This window comes from Anolis carolinensis, chromosome 1 (genome assembly GCF_035594765.1).
Source record: "Anolis carolinensis isolate JA03-04 chromosome 1, rAnoCar3.1.pri, whole genome shotgun sequence".
Classification (NCBI taxonomy): domain Eukaryota; kingdom Metazoa; phylum Chordata; class Lepidosauria; order Squamata; family Dactyloidae; genus Anolis; species Anolis carolinensis.
In genome coordinates this window covers 29,751,666-29,772,442 of record NC_085841.1, presented here as the reverse complement: position 1 = coordinate 29,772,442, position 20,777 = coordinate 29,751,666, and the positions used below count along the sequence as shown (strand labels likewise).

Below are 20,777 nucleotides of genomic sequence, written 5' to 3'. Positions count from 1 at the left end.
ACACAAAAGAATTCCAAGAGAAATTTGATATGCCAGCAGTGTCTATACCGTTGCCAACCCAATTTCTTTATAGTCAAGATGAGAATCCTGTGGCCTTCGAGATCATTTCAGAATTGCTTTGATTGTCCCAGATTCTGGATTGCCTTCCTATGGTGGCTTAGATAATTCTCAGCTTACTCTTTTTCTACTAGCAATGGATTTTTTTTTCAGTAGGGTTTTAGGAGCTGACTGCAAACTGTTTTAAACGGTTTTAATTCTAAAGGAAATTTAAGGGCACTTTAACACTATCTTTCTTTGGCCAATGTTGTTGCATATGTTTTAAGTTTTGGAAGCTGCCTTGACTCCCGGAAAGGGAGGAAACAAGTGAGATGATTGACTGATTGAGGATGAGGATGATAGACTGCAACTCCCTTAATTCCAAGACATTGCAGACTATTGTAAAGAAGGTTGGAATTTCCAGTTCAGCAATATCTGGAGGATTTCATGACATATCCTCCAACTTTTCCCGGGATGCATTTGGCCAAGCAACATCTAAGTGTGGTCAAGAAGAAGACTTGAGATAGGTGAGGGTGCACCATTTTTCTTTTACCTGAGCCTATTGGGGAGGGAAAATTCTGCCCGCTTGTTTCCCCTTTCCCCTCAATGAGTCAATTGGGAGAAAAAATACTTTTGCACTTTGCACTCAATTTACAGAAACCGAAGTCATGATTGTCTTCCAAAGGTAGTGTCTTGGTGGTGAGTCCTTAAGTGACTCTGAAAACATGTGTGTGTGTGTGTGTGTGTGTGTGTGTGTGTGAAAACCATCTCCCAGAGCGCTTCGGGGCAGCTCACAAAACACTCAAGGTGTGACACAAAACACAAAGTACAACAAGTGCAAAACAAAACATAGACAATAAACAGTCAACACAACATCATACATTCACAGCACTCTCTGGTAAAAATAATAAAATACAGTAATTGCTGCAGATAAAACAGTAGTATTCAACCTCAGAATTGTAAAGTGCTAAAAAAGAGTCGAACAGTATTATAAGACAGTCTAAACATGATCAAAGGCTTGACAGAAAAGCCAGGTCTTTAATTGTTTGCGGAAGGTTTGGAGGGTAGGAGCTAGTCGGATCTCCCTCGGGAGGGCATTCCAGAGCCGGGGGGCCACTACTGAGAAGGCCTCCTCTCTTGTTCCCACCAACCGCACTTGAGGCTGAGGTGGGACTGAGAGAAGGGCCTCCCAGCTACATCATAGAAAAAGATGCGGTCTCAAAGATAGGTTGGACCTGAAGCATAAAGTGTCTGAATCCACATGGTATTTCACATTGAGGACATACGATTTCCAGCCAGAAGGCAGTCAACGACAAGAGTTAGCTTGACACACCTTCCTCTTGGCACATTTCTTCCTTTCACCCTCTGTTCATGTGCCCCTAACCGCAGTGAACGTGGAGACTCGCTGTATTTTTTCTAATGTTAGTATCCATGTGTGTTCATTTCTAGATGATCAAAGCAGAACAGGAGTGCAGCAGATAAAGAGCGTCAATCTTGTCACATTAGGATGAGCATGAGAGTTATGTATAGCTGAGAGACAGAGAGAGCGGTTGGTCTGTCATCATTATCATAGGCTGTCACTCACAGACGAGTATGATTGCCTTCCAAGTGTAGAGACCTATTCTGAATCTGCATGTTCTTTTGCAGTGAGGAAGGTCAAGGTTGGCTTGATGCGCCTTCCTCTTGACATGTTTCTTCCTTTCACTCTCCATTTGTGCCTCTTCAAAATCCACAGCACTATTGGTAACAGCTGACCTTCAGTTAGAACACTTGAGGAACAGGGCTTCCCAGTCTTTAGTGTTTGTCACATTTTAAAGGTTAGCTTTAAGACCATTTTTAAATCTTTTTTCCTGTCCACCAACATTCCATTTTCTGTTCTTGAGATGAGAATAAAGTAGCTGCTTTGGGACATTCGGACAATGTGGCCCATTATGGAAAGAAGGACTGGAACATCTTAAAAGCAATTTGTAAGGTGGGTTGAAAGAGGATTAATCAGATCCCCCCCCCCTATCATATTGGTATATTTGGGAGGTGGTTTGTGATTCCTGCCTTATGTTTACAGATAATGATATTGTTCGAAACTACACAGAACATCACTTTCCAAAATGTGTTGGTTTGTCTTTTTTTTTTTTAGACTGCATGAAAAGTGAAAGGATGCTGATCATAAGAAAAACAGCTGCTGATAAACAGAAAAGAAAAGTCAAAGGAGGGACAATTTTAAAATTATTGTAGGCTGGTGCACTCAAACTGCCAAGCAAAGTGGCATTTGAGGGTGATTTATCAAGGGCACAGCATGTTTATAGAGAGCACTGACAAACGTTATCTTGAACTCTATCTCCAACTCTGAGGGTGAACAGGACTTGGAATTCGAAGACTTGCATTTCTTAATGCTGAAGCAAGCTAATGAATCCCTCAGCACTGTGGAGAGACACACGGAAATTAATGTCTGAACCACAGGTGATCTTCATACTTGACAGCAAAGACCATTGGGAGCCACAAAGGGAGATTTGATTGAGTCGAAATACATGCTGGTATGCCATTGTTCGGCATCTTCCGGTTCACTGGTGGACAGGCAGGAATAGAAAAGTCCTATAACAGGCCACTGCGAAGAGCAAAAGGCCCCAGTAAACATGTCTTTGTGTAATTGCTGTTCATGTAACTCAAAGAAATCCCAGCCCACCTTATCTCAAGTAGCAAGAAAGAGAGAAAAGGACAGAGAAGAAAAGAAGCAGAAAACATTTAGAAACGTACAGGTCAAACAAAGTAGCAGCTGCTGGGAAAGATTTATTACTTGATCGCTACCATTATTCCCCACATTTGCTTCTCCCCTGCTATCTTCTCCTACAAAAAGTATGCTATTCATATTGCCTATTATGATAACTGGCAAAGAGAGGGAGAAAACGTGGAGGAAGTGACAGACTTTGTATTTCTAGGTGCAAGGATTACTGCAGACACAGACTGCAGCCAGGAAATCAGAAGACATTTACTTCTTGGGAGGAGAGCAATGATCAACCTCGACAAAATAGTGAAGAATAGAGTCATCACACTGGCAACGAAGGTCCTCATAGTTAAAGCAATGGTATCCCTTGTAGTAACCTATGGATGTGAGAGCTGGACCATAAGGAAGGCTGAGTGAAGGAAGAGAGACACTTTTGAACTATTGAGTTAGAGGAAAATTCTGAGAGTGCCTTGGACCACAAGGAGATCAAACCAGTCCATACTGCCCAATTGCTCACTGGAGGGAAGGATATTAGAGGCAAAGATGAAGTACTTTGGCCACATAATGAGAAGGCAGAGAAGCTTAGAGAAGAGAATGATGCTGGGGAAAATGGAAGGAAAAAGGAAGAGGGGCCGACCAAGGGCAAGATGGGTGGATGATATCCTTTGAAGTGACTGGTTTGACGTTGAAGGAGCTGAGGGTGGCCACAGCCAACAGGGAACTCTAGCTTGGGCTGGTCCATGAGGTCACGAAAAGTTGGAAATGATTGAACAAATAAACAACAACAACATTATATGGGAATGCATGCATCCTTATTAGCCAATGTCTTGAGCCCCCAGTGATGCAATCGGTTAAACCCTTGTGCAGGCAGGACTGCTGACCAAAAAGTCTTGCCTTGACATATGTCATGTGACAGTCTTCCTGGGTATGTTGTTGTTATGTCAATCTGTGTGGAACCATTCTAATAATTTATATAACAAAAATTATAATAGAAGTGTGTGCATTCACTTATTTCTCCATCCCCTCCAAATCTGAGCAACTTGAATATGTGACGCACTTTAGGGTTTAAAATCTTGAGTTAAGTTTTGGGGGTCCATAGTAATAAAAGGTATTACTGTGGCCTGGGGTGGGGGGTGGACTAGAAGGAACAGGTCTTGCCCCCTCCCCTTCACTTGCCCTGCAGATCCCAGCTCATATTCTGCTGGAAATAGCAAGCTTCTCAAGCCTCTACTGGTTATATGTTGTGTATATAATTCAGATTGCTTACTATATTGTATATGTGTATACTGATATGCAATTTTACCTTAACTCTTTGTTGTGGGAGGGACTACAGAGCATGTGATCAGAGCTGGGTTTGTTCAAGACTCAGACTCCATTTTAGAACAGTTCGGTTTAGACTTCAGTAAGAACCGTATGCTTCAGACTTCAATCAAGGAACAGTATGCCATATAGAAGCCATTAGACTCCATTGGACTATGGACTGTTGATTCTAAGAATGATGCACTGTGTTACCTATACACAGAAACTACTTCAAATCTATTTGTAACTGGATTGATAAGCAAAGTACCTGTATCTTGAATACATAAAGTTTGTGAGTAAACCAACTATGTTACTTTTGAAGAAGTCTGCTTACTTTTGTCTCTTGAGAGCATGATTTAAAGGCAAAAATATTTTAAGGAAGAGTAGATTTTTGGGGCAACTAAAAAGAACACTTCTGAAACTCTGCTGAATGTCCCAAACAGTTCAAAAACTTACTTAGGTACATCAGTTTAATAACTGAGAAGCCTAGTTGCCTTGTGTGAATGCTGGTGAATGCCATTTTCCCAAAAAAGTTATAACTCTAACAGGTCATGCTTTTACCAAGAGGTTATAGCATCATTTTTCAAAAGGTTGTGACTTCTGGCAAGGTCATGTCTTTCCAAATATCATAAAATCTCCAAAAGGTTATGGATATTTCTATTTTCCAAAATATTCCACTTCCAGTGTGCCAAGAGTGTCTATTTTGAGATAGTGAAGGCAATGAAACATGTGGCAAACAGGAAGAAAAGAAGAATTAGCCCTGTGTGCATTCACACCATCACTTACCCTGCAAATATGGTGCCTCTGCCTCTGCCTGTGTGTTGAGTGTTTCTATCTTCTCCAACAACTCCCATTTTAGGACAGCCCTAACTTCAGGAGGCAAGGGCAGCATTTTAAACTCATGAATGATTAAAGCCACATGTGTGGAACTCGTGACAGTGGAGGAAGGACTGTAGTGTGAGTACAGACGCCAAACTGCATCCATTCTCAATACACACATAGAAACATCTCCATTAAAGTCTTGACAGTACCATGCCTTTTCTGTATGTAGAAATAAGCATCCATGTACTGCTGTTCTCTAAGCTTTAGAGCTCTATACCAAGAAACTAATCTTCTGTTAGTCAATAGTAATGCATGATGAGCAGGATTGTCATTTCTCAACAGGGCTGTAAACCTGTTCAAAAGGACCCCACTAACTTGCTGCTATTGCTGATGGATCAAAAACCATCAACTCCTTCCCAGCGTTGGTAAGACTTTGCACAAGTGCACAATTCCAAAATGCCAGGTGCACACATATAAATATTTGATTGGTACCTTCTTGTTTTGATGCAACAGCCCAAAAGGCACAGATGGACTGAACTGAAACTCGATTATAAATAAATGTTTTATATACAAAGAGTGATAGTACATGCAAAGCTTTCATAGATGCATTTTTAAAATAAACGCAAAGCATGGAGTGCCTTCTCTACAATTCCATTTTCAGTTCCATTCATGCATTTAAAGTCACAAGGCAGGGGAATGTGTAGTAATTAAATAAGACAGTTTTTTTCCAAATCATATGGCATGACAAAAATTGCAGATCGGTTTACAAGGAGGGAAAAAGAACAGGCAAAAGCAATATCGCTTGTGTCAGCTGTATGGTTCTATGAAGACAATGAACTAACTTCCATAAAGCTCTCTAGTGATTGGCCCAGATCAAACTAGTGGCATTGTTTCAGAATTCAGGCTGCTCCTGAACATCTGGAAACTCCAGGTGTGACCCTCTTGCTATCAAGTGATCCTTCCTTCTCATCCCTGTTATTAAGGAATAAAGACACTCTCTAACCCAAAGAAAGAGAAAGAATGCTTCAAAAATTACATTGCTTTGAGAGCCATGATAAAAGCCTGAAAAATTAAAATCAGAGGCAAATTTATTGTCCTTTCTAAAAAGATGAGTTGGGAACTCAACTGAACAAGGCAAATAATTTTTTCAATTTTCAAAGTGGTACATTCAAATGATAGTATGACCCAAAATTATGCTCTTCCACTTGACAATGCTGCTTAAATATAAGTTTACAAGTTATATTGCCAGAAAAAGGTCCTTAAAAGGATAAATGGATACTTTATAACCAAAGGTAAAGTGGTGTATAATGGGACAAAAAGGGAAATCTCCACTTCACATATGCACTGATGGGATCTGCGTGGGCAGGGACGGAGCGAGGAATGCATTGTAGGATTCTGGCACACCCCTCAAAGAAGATCTCAACCTAGAGTGCAGCAGTGACAAAAAAAGTACAAATTCTACACTGGGCATAATTAGAAATGGAATTGAAAATAAATCAGAGAAAAACATACTTTGTTGTTTTCATTGTGTGCCTTTGTTTCCATCTGGTTACTTCTTTTTTTTCTCGTGTCAGGAGTTACTTGACATTGTTTTTACCCCAGAATGTCAACAAACATTTCTAGGACCAAGAGAACAAAACACTCAACATACATCCCAGCCCCAAATAAGTGTTGTAGTATAACAATTAGAGACTATTGCCTGCATGGGATATCGATTCAAAGTGCTGCTCAAGACTTTACAAGGAAAGATTTTACTATACATGGATGAGGCAGCTGGTTTCAGAAATGGAAAAAGCATTAGGAATCATACTGCAAACATACACTACATAATAGGATGCAAAGTTGTAGTTGTTTTGTGTGTGTGTGTGTGTGTGTGTGTGTCAGGAGCAACTTGAGAAACTGCACGTCGCTTCTGGTGTGAGAGAATTAGCTGTCTGCAAGGCTGTTGCTCAGGGGACGCCCAGATGTTTTGATGTTTTACCATCCTTTCTGGGAGGCTTTTCTCATGTGTCCGCATAGGAAGCTTGAGCTAACAGAGGGAGCTCATCCACACTCTTCCCAGATTCAAACCAGCAACCTTCAGATCAACAACCTAACCTTCAGTTCGGCAGTCCTGCTGGCACAAGGGTTTAACCCACTGTGCCACCAGGGGCTCCATCTGGTTTCTTAAGATGAACTTATCATGGGGCTTTTTTGACAAGAATACCCCATATTTAGAATATATTACAAAGGAAGGAACTGACAACCACCTCTGAGTATCCTTGCTTTAAAAACCCTATAAAATTCATTAGTTCACCAATAATTGACTGGCATTGTAGAGGCACACACACATATTATCATTACATGTGTCATCCTTACTTTTCATTTTCAGTCCTTTAATATACCACTTTGTACATACTATCAGATCAGATCAGAGGAAGGAACTGGGCCTGAGAAGGTAAGTTATGAGTTAATTTCTTCTAAAGTAACTGACATGAAAATGAGCACGAAATACCAATAAAATTAATCTTGGTTTCTTTGGATGGCCTAACTAAACAAGATCTAGTATGTGTAATTAAATGAAGTGCTGACTCAGTAAGCAATCTCATTAACACTACTTATTTGACTGCAAATATGAAGGCTGACTCAGTTAAATCACTTAAAGAAACACATAACAGGACAATGGATGTTTTAACCACTGCAATTTGTTCTGCAATGCACTTCTGTTACAGCAGACACATTTTTCCATTATCAGAGGATATCTGAATAAGCAGTAGTCTGCTACTTGTCTCATGTATTCTGCAACTAGAGTGGCTTGTATTTATCAGTCAAATGGCATTTTGCCCATGCTTCTTATACTTTATACTGCAAATACAGGTTGGATATCCCTTATCTGAAATACTTGGAACCAGAAGTGTTTTGGATTTTGAAATACCTGTATTCGCATATAGAGATATTTTGAAGATGGGATCCAAATCTAAATATGCATCCTATGGACATAAATAATTTTAAAACAGGGTTTTAACTAAATGTGTGCATAAAACAATTTTTGTACATCAGAAAGTAAAAGGATTTTAGAATATTTTAAAATTCCAGATAAGGGGATGTCGAACCTGTGTTTTTATTTCTAATTTACATAATGTAAATGGTTCCAAATTAGAGGAAATATTAAAATATTACTTTTTTGCTACAACTTCAAAATTCTATAACAGGAAGGCTATCAGCTATTAGGATTGCTAGAGCAAAAAGTGCAGAAAGGGCCTCTTATTGACTGCATAGAAGAGACCATCTCAGGCCCCATCTATACTGCCATATTATCCAGTTTCTTAAAGCAGATTAACTACATTGAACTGGATTGGATGGCAATGTCAATCCAGACCCAGACAATGTTGCTTGTTACCTCTTTGTTTGTCAATCAACATCTGCTGAAATTGCTTTGTCTACACAACTGTTAAAAGTAAAATATGTTTGCCTTCCTTTAAGTTGCTTGTTGACTTTGAATTTCATAGGGTTTTCTTAGGCAAGGAATACTTGGGGGTAGTTTTGTCTATTGACAAAGATACAGGAGGCCTCTCCAGTTTTCAATGTGATGTTTCCTCTCAAGAAACATCCCATCATATTTTAAAATCTGTCAGCACAAGTCCAAGAGGATAAAAACATAAGAAAGATGGAAAATACAAGAAGACTTAACGAAGGAGCCAGAAAGAAGGAAAAGGTTGCCATGGAGAAACAAAATCTGCCTAAAATTGAAAAGATTTCACTATATATGCCCAGTGGTCACTGGAACAAGAGCTTTCTTCCATAGCAATGCAAGTTAGATCTTCCGTATCTCCCTTTCTGCAAAACTGGAAGCAGGCCACCCAGTTTTTTCGCCCCAATTTGGCTGGCTCATGTTCTTCCTATGATGTCTCCATCCCTTTATGCATCCGTGCTTCCTTTATTGCCCTTTCATTTTTCAGCACCGATGTTCATTCTCCAGATACCTCTGACACAGAAAATATATACAGAGATTAAGCAGTTTCTATTGGCCCAGGGGGTCATCGAGTGAGTGCTCTTCATGCCTGAGTGGGCTTTTGAACTCATCCATTTCATCCCACATTCTATTGTTTTACAGATATTACAATATGTCATCAAGTACAGAAGAATATTAATGTTATTCTAAATATTCAGAAGGTTTTCAAAATATCACTGGCATGAAAGAAATGTATAGGTAGGACCAAATTATGACAAATAGGACTATTGAACATTTTACTGTTCATTGTTCAAGTCCTTTACAAAGGGAATATTGGACTTTGGAGTGGGATCAGAAACAATGAAATTCTACATGCAAGATACTTTGTATACCTTGAAGGAATTTCAGATTTATGATGACCCTAAGTCAAACCTATCACCAGAATTTCTTGGCATAATCTGTTTAGAAGGAATGTATCATTGCCTCCTTCTGAGGCTAAGAGAGTGTGACTGACTAGCCCAAAATTATCTAATAGGTCTCCATTGCTGATTGAGGAGTTGAACCCTGGTCTCCCAACATTCAAATCACCATACTACGCTAGCTTTCACTACACATAAAATACATATATTTAATTATATTTTCCTCATCAGAAATTAATGCATTCCATATTTGTAAATTAGACTACTATATTTTTCTGTTTTATTACTTTACTAAAATACAAAGAACCCCGAGGCACCAGATTTTCCTGTTCTCTTACATATTTCTTCTTCAGATAGATTGTGTCAACTCAAAACCTCAACAAAAGGGAAAAAGCCAAAAGACTGCCCTCTTGAGCTTCCACCTGCCACACTGCTTTCAACCATCTCAGTGGAATTCACAAATGTTCCTTTTCTGTCATGCTCCTCCAGACTTTCATGCAAGTGCTTTATAGTCACGTTCTGACTCATATAAACTGTGATTGCTGATGAATTCTGTAAGAATATGGAACAGGCATGGGAAAACTTTGGCCCTCCCAGTTGGTTTGGACTTCAACTCCCACAACTCCTAACAACCGGTATTATTATTATTATTATTATTATTATTATTTTATTGTATGACACAGCAAACAAGATAGACATGCTGGATTATTATTATTTAATTAATAATTATAATATTTTTTATTATTATTTTATTATGACACAGCAAACAAGGTAGGTATGCTGAATTTCATATCACAAAATCACAAGTCGAACACTTCCCAAGTGTCTAGGACTGTGTGATGTATTTTCGGATGATGCGCGCAGATCCCAGCAGGGTGGCCTTTTGCAGTTGGCAGATCGTAATTTTGTCAATGTCTATTGTTTCCAAATGCCGGCTGAGATCTTTTGGCACGGCACCCAGTGTGCCGATCACCACCGGGACCACCTGCACTGGTTTCTGCCAGAGTCTTTGAAGTTCAATCTTGAGGTCCTGAGTTTTTCCTGTTGTTTTTCGTCAATGCGACTGTCACCTGGGATGGCAACATCAATTATTATTATTATTATTATTATTATTATTATTATTATTATTATTATTATTATTATTATTAGCACTTAGGAAATGCCAACTGGGAAACTGCTTTATTATGCCTAATGAAAGGGCTTTGGACCTTTCATAATAATCTACAATTTCTACATAGAGAAAATGGCAGGTGAGGAATGGCATAGTACCGTTCTGCTGTCCTTACACATATCAGATAGTGTCTTTTAGGCTGAAAGGATCAATTGAGGCAAATCACTTGGAATAAAGTTTGCCAGGAAAGAGGTGGTGAGGGAGGAGAGAAAGAAACTGGAAAAAAAAACTGCATTTGAGTTAAATACAGGTTTTTCTCTGTTTCAGCTGTGTCAGTGTAGCTAAGAGTTTCGTTTGTGCTTATCATATATAAGGCATACGATTAAGTACTCCCATAAAATATTAACACAATGTTTCCCTCTAGTGTCAACAATGCTGCTGTACAGTTGAAATCACTGCATACCTGCTGCATAAAGAGACCAATATGGTAGTCTCCAAAATGTATCTCTATCTTCCCACAACTTTTGTATTGCTGTCCATGACTGCTCTGTCCTTTCCTTTAATTCATGGCAATATCTGCGTACAACGAATCTACAGCTTTCGCTTTGGAGGAAGAGCTGTAGTACAGATAGTTACTTTGTAGTTACAGAAATAACAGAATAACAGTAGGCCTAAGAGCACAGAAGAATTGCTTCTTATTTAGATACTCAAAGGAGTTAAGAAAGTAAATGTTCAGAAACACAAAACCTAAAACTTCCATACCAAGATGGGCATTCACTAGGTTGCAGGGGGTTCTGGGCATTGTAATCTAAACATTTTCAAGTATTTCATTAAATTTATGATAACAGCCACACACGTCCTTGAATATCACACAGATAGTGTCATCTGTCTCAAGGGCTTGACTGTATCTTCACAGGGAGCAAAAGTTGCAAGAATCATATTTGATAAACTTGAAGAGAAAATAAGATAAAGAAGAATGTATGTCTTCCATGTTCAGGACATTCTACAATTTCAGGATCTTGACCAGTTTCCTGCAATAATCTGGGTACATGTCATGAGTCAATTCTGTCCTCTGAGCATGCTAATAAAATCCTTCTGTTCCAAGACAATGTTGGAGAGAGGCTAATGCAATAAGCTCTTCTTTTGAATAAGTAGGAATATGCTCCATATGTCCATGTAGGAATGTGTCTATGACACTAAGGGCCCTTCCACACAGCCATATAACCCAGAATATCAATGCAGATAATCCACAATATCTGTTTAAAACTGGATTATCTGAGTCTACACTGCCATATAATCCTGTTCAATGCAGATTTTATACAGCTGTGTGGAAGGGGCCTAAGAGGGAAGATGCCTTCCATGACCATTCCTCATTGAGAGAATATCTTCACTTAATTCATTTTTTCACTATGCAATGCCACTAATATACAGCCAACCCATACAGCAGTTTGAATGATGGACTAGATTTCTGTTTGAACCCCAACTTGGCCAAGTAAACCCACAAGGTGACCTGGACAGGTTGCACACACTCATCCTCAGAGGAAGGTGATGGTAAACCCTGAAATAGGTTTGCCTGAGTATTGTCATAATTCAGAAATGACTTAAAAATCACAGAACAAGAAGTGCTGATAAGGTCCATGACATCGAGCCCATATCACCATTCCAGTTTTATTAAATTTTTGCTCTATAGTTAATCTTTAAATCCTGCCTTTTCTCCAAGGAGATCAAAGTGAATCTCCTTTCACTTGGGTTTAGGAACAGCAAGTTAATCAACATGCTGCAATAAATCTTGCCAACCAGAGGGTTGAGAGTCAGAAGCCCGGGTCAAGGTGAGCTCCTGATCTTTAGTCCAGCTTCTGCCTACCTAGCAGTTTGAAAACAAATGTGAGTAGATAAATAGGAACTGCAATAAAGCAGAGAGGTATTTAGGCTTGATACCTTGTTTTGATCAGGAAAAGAAGGAAGTTTATGAACAATGAAAGCTCTTCGGCGGGGAGATGGAGCAACAGCACTCCCCGGTGTCCAGAACCAAGCACAGCCTCCAACAATACCAAAAGATGGGAAAGCCTACATATACCTCTATCTGTTGTCTGTCTTGTCATTATAATAATCAAAAATGAATGTTTGCCGTATATGTGTTCTGTGATGCTCCCTGAGTCCCCTTCGGGGTGAGAAGAGTGAAATATAAATATGTAAATAAATAAATGATAATAATCCTCACAACAATCAAGTGGGGTGAATGGTCTAAGATCAGGCAATAATATTCATTGCTAAGTGATGGTATAAATCCAGGTGCAACAGTTATAGTCCACCACTCTACTGCAAAACAGTGGCTCTCAAAGCTTCATGTGATGAGGATTAATGGAAGACCAAAAGCCTATGTAGTCCAGTATTCTGGTCACACAGTAATCAACCAGCTGCCTGTGAGGAATCCGTCAGCAAGATGTGGCTGCTACAGTAAAGCTTCCACTTGTGTCCTACACCAATAAATACACTAGAGGGAAAATGTCTCATAACTGGTGACCACTGATAACCTTCTACGTTATAGATTTGTCTGGCCCATTTTGAAGGCATTCAAATTGGAGACTATCTCTACTTTTAGTGGCAACCCATTCCACATCTTATCTGGTGGTAGTGAATTCTGTAATTTAATAGGTCTCCAGTTTTTCTGTGGAAAATCCCAGTACCTTCACCCAGAGGTGAGACCCTTAGCAGACTATTGGCTTGTCAGAGTACTACATTCTATAATACAAAATGAAATAAACGAAACAAAAATTATACATAAAACATGGAAAGTGGGGTGCAATGAAAATAGAAAAATTGCAATAGATTATGACTAATAAGTGATGAGCAATAAATCCCACACAAGTCTACCTGTTTACCGTATTGAAATTAGACATTTCTGATCTCACACCGAAGTCAGGGCAAAAAGTCCAATGCGTAATATAAGTAGAGCCTGTTTACCACAACCAAGGAGATGTATGGAGCACTGTTTTTCCTCCCTTTTTGCATATTTTCTTTCCACTCATGTCCATGTCAAACTTTCACCAACAGATGATGGTGCAGGTCTGACAAGCTGCTTTTGAAAGCCTTCTGAAAATGTACAAGTCTGTGCTTATGAAATAATTGTGAAACCAATTGCCTGGCCTGACAGCATAGTAATGAGCTCTATGCCAATTGAATCCTAATCATTTGGCTGTCCTTCAGTCTGCCAAATAAGAGACAAAGAGTGTGCAACAAAATGAGAGAGACAAAAGAGACGATACAGACAAGCAATTGAAAATAATTTATTTGGGAACTGATACAGCTTTCAGATGGCAACCACTTTAACTACATGCATAACAGGGGCCAGATAAGGCTCAAGTAAATAACTCTGCAACTTCACTAGAATGAAATATGAGTAACTTTTATCCTCTTTAATATCATGCTTGACCAACTGATTTTGTCATTAAAGTTAACTAACCTGACAGATGATACAAATTAAACACGTTTGGATATTATTTTATTTTTGCTTTCAGATCATTGTTTTGTAGTCTTAAAAAATGAATGCTTGGAATTGCGTTGGCAGTTGCCAATGAGTAACCTGGACTCTTTTGTATTCCTGATCCCTGAGTTTAGGAGATACATACTATGAAAGTCCCTCAATCCTCACTTACTTGGCAGCAACCGCTGTGGTGGATAGGGGTTTGTTTCTCTGTCATTCAAGAAGCTGTGGTGGCACAATGGGTTAAACCCTTGTGCCAGCTAAACTGCTGACCTGAAGGTTGCTGTTTCAAATCTACAAGATGGGGTGAGCTCCCATCTGTCAGATCTATCTTGCAAGGACACGAGAGAAGCCTCCCATCAGGATGAAACACATCCAGGCATCCCATGGGCAACGTCTCTGTAGATGGCCAATTCTCTGACACCAGAAGCAACTTGCAGCATGTTCTCAAGTCACTTTTGACACGATAAAATAAAGAAGCAGTGAGTTGATGGTCCCACCCACTCCTCTTGTGTAAGAAATCTCCAATGCAATGGGAAATTGCAACAGGGACCCTAGTTCTTTCTATCACACATGGGAGAGGGACTGTCAGTTGCTTCCCAATCAACAGAGGAACAGATCCCCACCGATCACAGTATCTGCTGCCTGATAAATTAAGGTTGGAGAAAACAGGACAAGACTCACTGCATAACACCCAAACTACAGTGCTCACATATTCATAACTCCCCAGCAGGATCCCAGCAAATATGTTGAGATTTATAGGGAAAAGTTCATTATGTTACTTAGGAGACAATGACCAGCACCTAACAGTGCTTTCAAAACAGTGGATTCTACTGTTTCTTCTACTGTCTTGTAGTCTGAAACCTGCTCTTGGACACTGAAGTCCTCTGAAGCCAGATTTTGATACCATAGAGGGGAGAGCTCTGAAGAAGTCTTGATATCTCTGATATTGGATGTAACTGGATCTTTGCTAAGAAGTTACAATTTACAAGTAATAGTTACATGTAACAAACTCTAAGGAATATTTTAAGGTGTTTTCAAGCTTTATGCCAAATTCTTATCAGTCTTAAACGGCTTTTTAAACTAAGAATAATTTCAAAAATAGAATGAACAATGGTATGAATTGCTTTTAAAACACTTTACAGTAAAGACAAAAAAACCACTTCCTAAAAATTACACAAAATAACAGTAATGAAGGAACTTTTTTTTAAAAAAAATCCAAGTTATGAATTTACATAACATGATAACGAAATTCAAGGATTCTATACATGACAGATTAAGCAATTTAATAGATACTTTTTCCTCTCCCATTACAAAGGTGCTCTAAATTACTATAAAAATATAAATCTAGGAATTCAGGCATCTAGAAACATCACTGAAATTATCTGCTGCAAGTCCAGTAGACTAGTTTTAACTCCCAGTCATAGAGATATACAAGCATGTCAGAAGATGTACTTTCCTTCATCTCCAGCAATTTTCAAAAGTTAAAATGTCATATTTACATAAAATTTGCATAAAGATGAGCTTGTGTTGATACAAGAACCTTACATTTATTTTTTCAACATGCTCGCCAGCTAATTTGGTCTACAGCAAACAGTTTGCACTTAGTTTTTCTAAGATTGCAATTTAGATTCAATTCTCTGGAGTCTATGTTGAGAAGATAGAAAGAGAGGGAGCCTTATGATATCCTTTGCTGTTTTCTAGATAACACAAATGATATGTATTTAAACCTATGTTTCTACAAGAAATGTAAAAGTCTGAAATTAGGATGTTATTGTCACACAAGGATATCTATAGAAAATAGACATTGACAGGAAAGAAAGGACCAGAGATCTTCTTTTCCGATTTCTATAAAGTTGGGATAACCTCAGATGGTTCTGTGGATTGTGTGACGCCAAATTAGAAGAGTTTAATCTATATCTGCCAAGCCATAAATGTAGGAAAAGGGAGGCCAAACTGTATATGTAGCAAAAGCCAAGGTGATGTAGGAATTAGCGTGCTGGAGAGAAACTTAGCAAAGGCTGGTTTAAGTACAATGAAATTCAGAATGACCTTGGACCACTAATTCTCTCTCAGCCTTGTCTCAGTTATGAGGACAAAGGGCAGAGGGCCAAGACAGTCATAGATATTGCCTTGAGCCCAATGAGGAAGGTCACTCAGCTCCTTAAAGGAAAGAGAGGGTGCATTCAAAATTAATAATTCTGTATTTTTAAAAGACATGTACTGTATAAAAAGGTAAAGGTTTCCCCTGACATTAAGTCCTGTCATGTCTGACTCTGGGGGTTGGTGCTCATCTCCATTTCTAAGCCTAAGTCCATAGACACCTCCAAGGTCATGTGGCCGGCATGACTGCATGGAGCGCCGTTACCTTCCCGCCGGAGCGGTACCTATTGATCTACTCACATTTGCATGTTTTCGAACAACTAGGTTGGCACAAGCTGGAGCTAACAGCGGCCGCTCACTCCGCTCCCGGGATTTGAACCTGGGGCCTTTCAGTCTGCAAGTTCAGCAGCTCAGCACTTTAATACACTTCGCCACCGGGGTTCAATGTACTGTATAGATGAATTCAATTTAAATCCCAGTTATCATCACCATCATCATCAGGCCAAGGGAAATGTCCAATGATGAGGTTTCCACTTCTTTTGCACCTGACATGCTACAATGCAGGACACTTCTGGAGCTTTTACTCAGGCTAGTGAACATAGAAGGAAGTTTTAGAGATTGTGACAAGTCACAATATATAAACAGACAAGGGGCCTTATGCCTTACACATTGTTTCCTGCATTGATGGAAATATCCTTCCTCCTTTCTTCAGCTGATGCAAAATATGCTTGGAGCTTGGTCTATTAGGTCAGGAGTGAAGATCAAGATTAAATCTGAATTTTCTACCTGAGTTTAATGAGCAAGGGCTAACTGCAATTTGACAGTTCTGGTAAATAAAGCAAGCCACATTCAGATATACAGAGGAAAGGGGAAGTAGTTGGGCACCCAAAAGTCCTTTAAGCATTGTTTAGATAGGGACAAAGCAATGAAGTGTGAAGCATGTCATAACCTGGAAATCAGATAATAATACATTCACAGTTTGGAAAACAGAGAGACTTCAATGTTTTCTGTATCCATATGGCTTAATCAAATTTTCCCACTTTCAATCAGATCGTAATTTGATGTTCAAACTGTGGTTTAACTGAGCCCTCCAAACCAGGATTTCAAAATAAAAGAAAGTGAACATGAAGCCAAAGAAAAGAAGAAAGACAATAGAGGGAAAGGAAGTGCTGAAGGCTGTATCTTGTTCTTAAACATCCAAATTATATTTGGCAGGCTACCTGGTTTCATTTTATTCCTTTTATATTGTGTAAAAGAAGATATAAAAAAGAGCTTCTTTTTTATAAATTCTAACATGGAGATAAACATGGAGATATTCACTAAACCGTCCTCATAATGGCATCTTTTTTTCCTGACAAGACAGTGATAGACAACGTTGAATAATAACCAGTCACTCCCTCCCCCCCACTTTTGCCAATTCTAGGCACTAAGCACTTAGCAACGCAACAGATGGTTCATTATCCAAATTCTGTTAGTCTTTGGGTAGTAATGGAATAGGCAGGACCCAGTGGGAGTGCCAATCTCAAACACAAAGAATGACAACAAAGGATAACTAGGCTGGCACACAATCCCTTTTGTACTTTTTGGCTTTCATGAAAGACGTAGGGAAGGACTGAACCTCCACATGGATTCTTTTTTTTCCCAGGCCAAATCCTGACTTTAGGTTCAGATGGCATATTCTTGGTGAACGAAAAAGACGATGCTGTGTCAAAATTGCCTTTTGTGCTATTCTGCTATTTCTTATCTTATTAAAAGAAGGCAAATTGAAAAAGAAAAGAGACTCACACAATCTTCTTTTAACAAACCCCTTAAAACAATACTAAACATAAAAGCATAATAAATAACAGTTGTACCCCATGAACAGTTTGAAAACAGCCAATGTGACAGCACCATTGAAACCAAGCTGAGCCAGGACCCAGTTAGATTGCAGATCAGATAATTAAATCATCAACTAAAATGTTAAATATTGTGGCTAAATCCATGTGGCAGTTCCTATTAGATAACCAAAGAAATCAATTGGTAAACAAGACTCATTTGTTAGATCCAACTAAAGTAAACTCCCTTCACCAACTTAATAAATGTCCATTGGTTGAATTAAATCTATTCTAGGTGGGATTAACAATTGGATTTAAACTATGCTTTCCTTCTCTCTGTACATATTTGTGCCAAGAAATTATCACAAGCACACAATCAAAGAACTTGTTTTCAACATTAGGGATTTTCTCCAATCTGGCACCTTGCAAATATGCGGGACTACATCTCATTATCCCCAAACATCATTCCCTCAGAAGTGAGCAATTGCAGTCTTCTATCTTATGTTTTCTGAATTTACCAGACAGTTGTCTTTGAGCACATCTATTCCATTTTCGTTGAGCAGAGGAAGACCAGTACTAGCTTCAGAATACCAAGGGAACTGGGGAAAAGAACTCACTATCTATATTAGTCCCCAGGTCTTGCCTATCAAAACGAAGACAACCGTTACGCGGTCCCTGGTTCCCAGGACGTCTTATTTAAGTGGTAGCAAAATTTTAGAAGGCCAATAGGTGGCCAGTAGGTAGTGCCATCAACAGGGCAATGTCTTGGAAGAGAGGTGGGAAGAAGAAGTCCAAAATGTGGCTCTTCAAATGTTGCTTTTTTAGCCAGTGGTCAATATGGTAATTATAATCAACAACATCTGGAGGTCCATCCATTCTCCAGCCCTATTCAACAGACTTTCAGAGCAGCTTTAGAAACATGACATGGCAGAAGTCTTAAAGAAGAGAGGCCAAGGACTGGAATGCCTTCCTCACCATTGTGGGTGAGATAACTATCGCCAAGGCATCATGGGTGAGATAATTATCTTGTGAGACTGTTAATCTTACTGTTACAATTGCAAAATTCCAGGAGTTTCCAGCTGAGTCCTTTCCACCTTTCTCTGATGACAACGGTGTTAAACTAAGGACTGCCAACTTTTACTAATGCAAAACAGATTATAAATATAGAATAGATGGATGGATGGCTAGATAGATGGCTTTAATAAGAACAAGAAATCCAGGAATTTATCATAAAACAGCATACTTCATGAGTTCCAATAAATTATGAGCATTCATGTATGAAGTAGACTTTACAATGACCTCCCCCTGCCCTAGTGTAATAAGATCATGTTTCTTGAACTGTTTTTCAGATAGGAAGGATGCTTATCATCTTAAAAAAAATCCTGGCCCTTTTGCTTACAATCTGTTCACTTCCATCCTCAGCGCAGTAAATAAACTAGAAGGCACTGTTTTGCATTAGAAAAATAAATAATCTCACATATACAAGATCTTACTTTCAGTGACTGCTATTTGTTTTAAGGTACAGTATATAAGTGCATGAATTAGTGAAATAACCCCAGACCATAAACTAGCTTTGCAAAATATAGAGCGCTTGAAGCACTTTTATTTTCTGATAAAAACACTTCCACAGATATCTTTTTTGTGCATATATAAGCATAATAATGCAGAGAAAAGCAAGATTGCAAATCACCTATCTCTTTCCAATTAGCAGAATATATCCCTACTACATTTTAGTAAAGCTAAATTCCTACATAATTGCTAAACAGAACCAGCAAAGTATACGCCTGTGATCTCCTTATTTTCCAATTAACACCAATATATAACATCTACAAGTCAGGTTCCTACATAATTGCTAAAGAGAACAAGAGAAGTATAAACCTGTGGTCTCCTTTTTGGCATATATTAACATTTATGGACTTTTAAAATTACAAATATAATATCTCCGGTTTCCAAATACTCCTTGCTTACTGCTAAAGAAATGACAAATCCCGCAAAACCATACTATTCTTAATAATGACAACAACAACAACAGCAACAACAACAACAGTTTATCTGTTGCACTGTGTTTTCATACGGTATGTAATCTAATAATTAGTACATCATGGTGCCCTTTGGCTACAACCAGTTAATTTTTGGCCTGCTGTCAATACAAATGATAAAATACACTCAAAAAGAAAGAAAATCAGCTTTCCACATTCTGTTGGTGAAACGGTATCCTTTCTCTAGTATATGGAATCAAATAATCTTTCAATAAATAAACCTTGCTGAGAAAATCATATTGAAAGCCCTAAAATTTGATTTGCTGTCTGGTAGAAGAAGATGTAGGTTATATTAAGGACTTATTTTAAAAACTCTACTGCAAATTTACTCTCCATGTTTCTTGATAGAGAGGGATGGATTCAGCTATCTGCCCATGGATGTCAGCAGGTAGAAGTTGACTTTCTCATCCCTTTCTCTCAAGATGCTGTGGAGCAGCCTTGTAACTTTTTATGGTTTTGTTTGTTTTAATGAATTGATTATGTTACATCACTTATTTTAATGATGTTGTGAGCTGCTTTGGGTCCATATGGAGAAAGGCGGCATAGAAATTAGCGAAATAAATAAATAAGATCAGCTCCATAGATGTTCTCTCAGAAGCTGGTGAAGGAAAGGGAGACATAATAAAAAAGGCAAATAATAAACACTGGCTTACCTAATGAGAAATCTGTGTAGTCCTACATCAAAGCTTCTGTAAAACAAATGGAAAATACATTTGAATGTATTAGTCTACTTTTTTTAAAAAAAACACAATAAAAGGACTTCAAAATAAATGCAGAAAGAAGTTATTCTATATTTTATGATTCAAGAAAAACCTATGTTAAACAACAATTCCAGAATTAGAAATTGGACATTCTTCTGAGAACAAGCATATTCTCCCCATTTGCATCAATAAGAGGGGTTGTATTGTTTTGCCTTTTGTTTTCATTTGTATTGTTTTAACTACTTTTATCTGTGAGCCACTTTGGTTCGAAGCTTGGGAGAAAGGTGGCACGTGTGTGT

The 20,777-nt window shown here is 38.6% G+C and overlaps 1 protein-coding gene across 6 annotated transcripts in view; it reads right to left on the bottom strand.

Moving 5' to 3' along the window:
* Window positions 1-20,777, bottom strand: part of hhat (hedgehog acyltransferase) — a 214,154-nt gene that overhangs the window by 104,521 nt on the left and 88,856 nt on the right. For all 6 annotated transcript variants that reach the window (XR_010003322.1, XR_010003320.1, XR_010003319.1 and 3 more), the window contains one exon: window positions 20,431-20,466. Coding sequence is in view for 3 of the 6 variants with exons in the window: in XM_062971727.1 (XP_062827797.1) it covers window positions 20,431-20,466 (36 nt within the window). In the remaining 3 variants the exon portion in view is untranslated. The remainder of the gene's footprint in view (window positions 1-20,430; window positions 20,467-20,777) is intronic.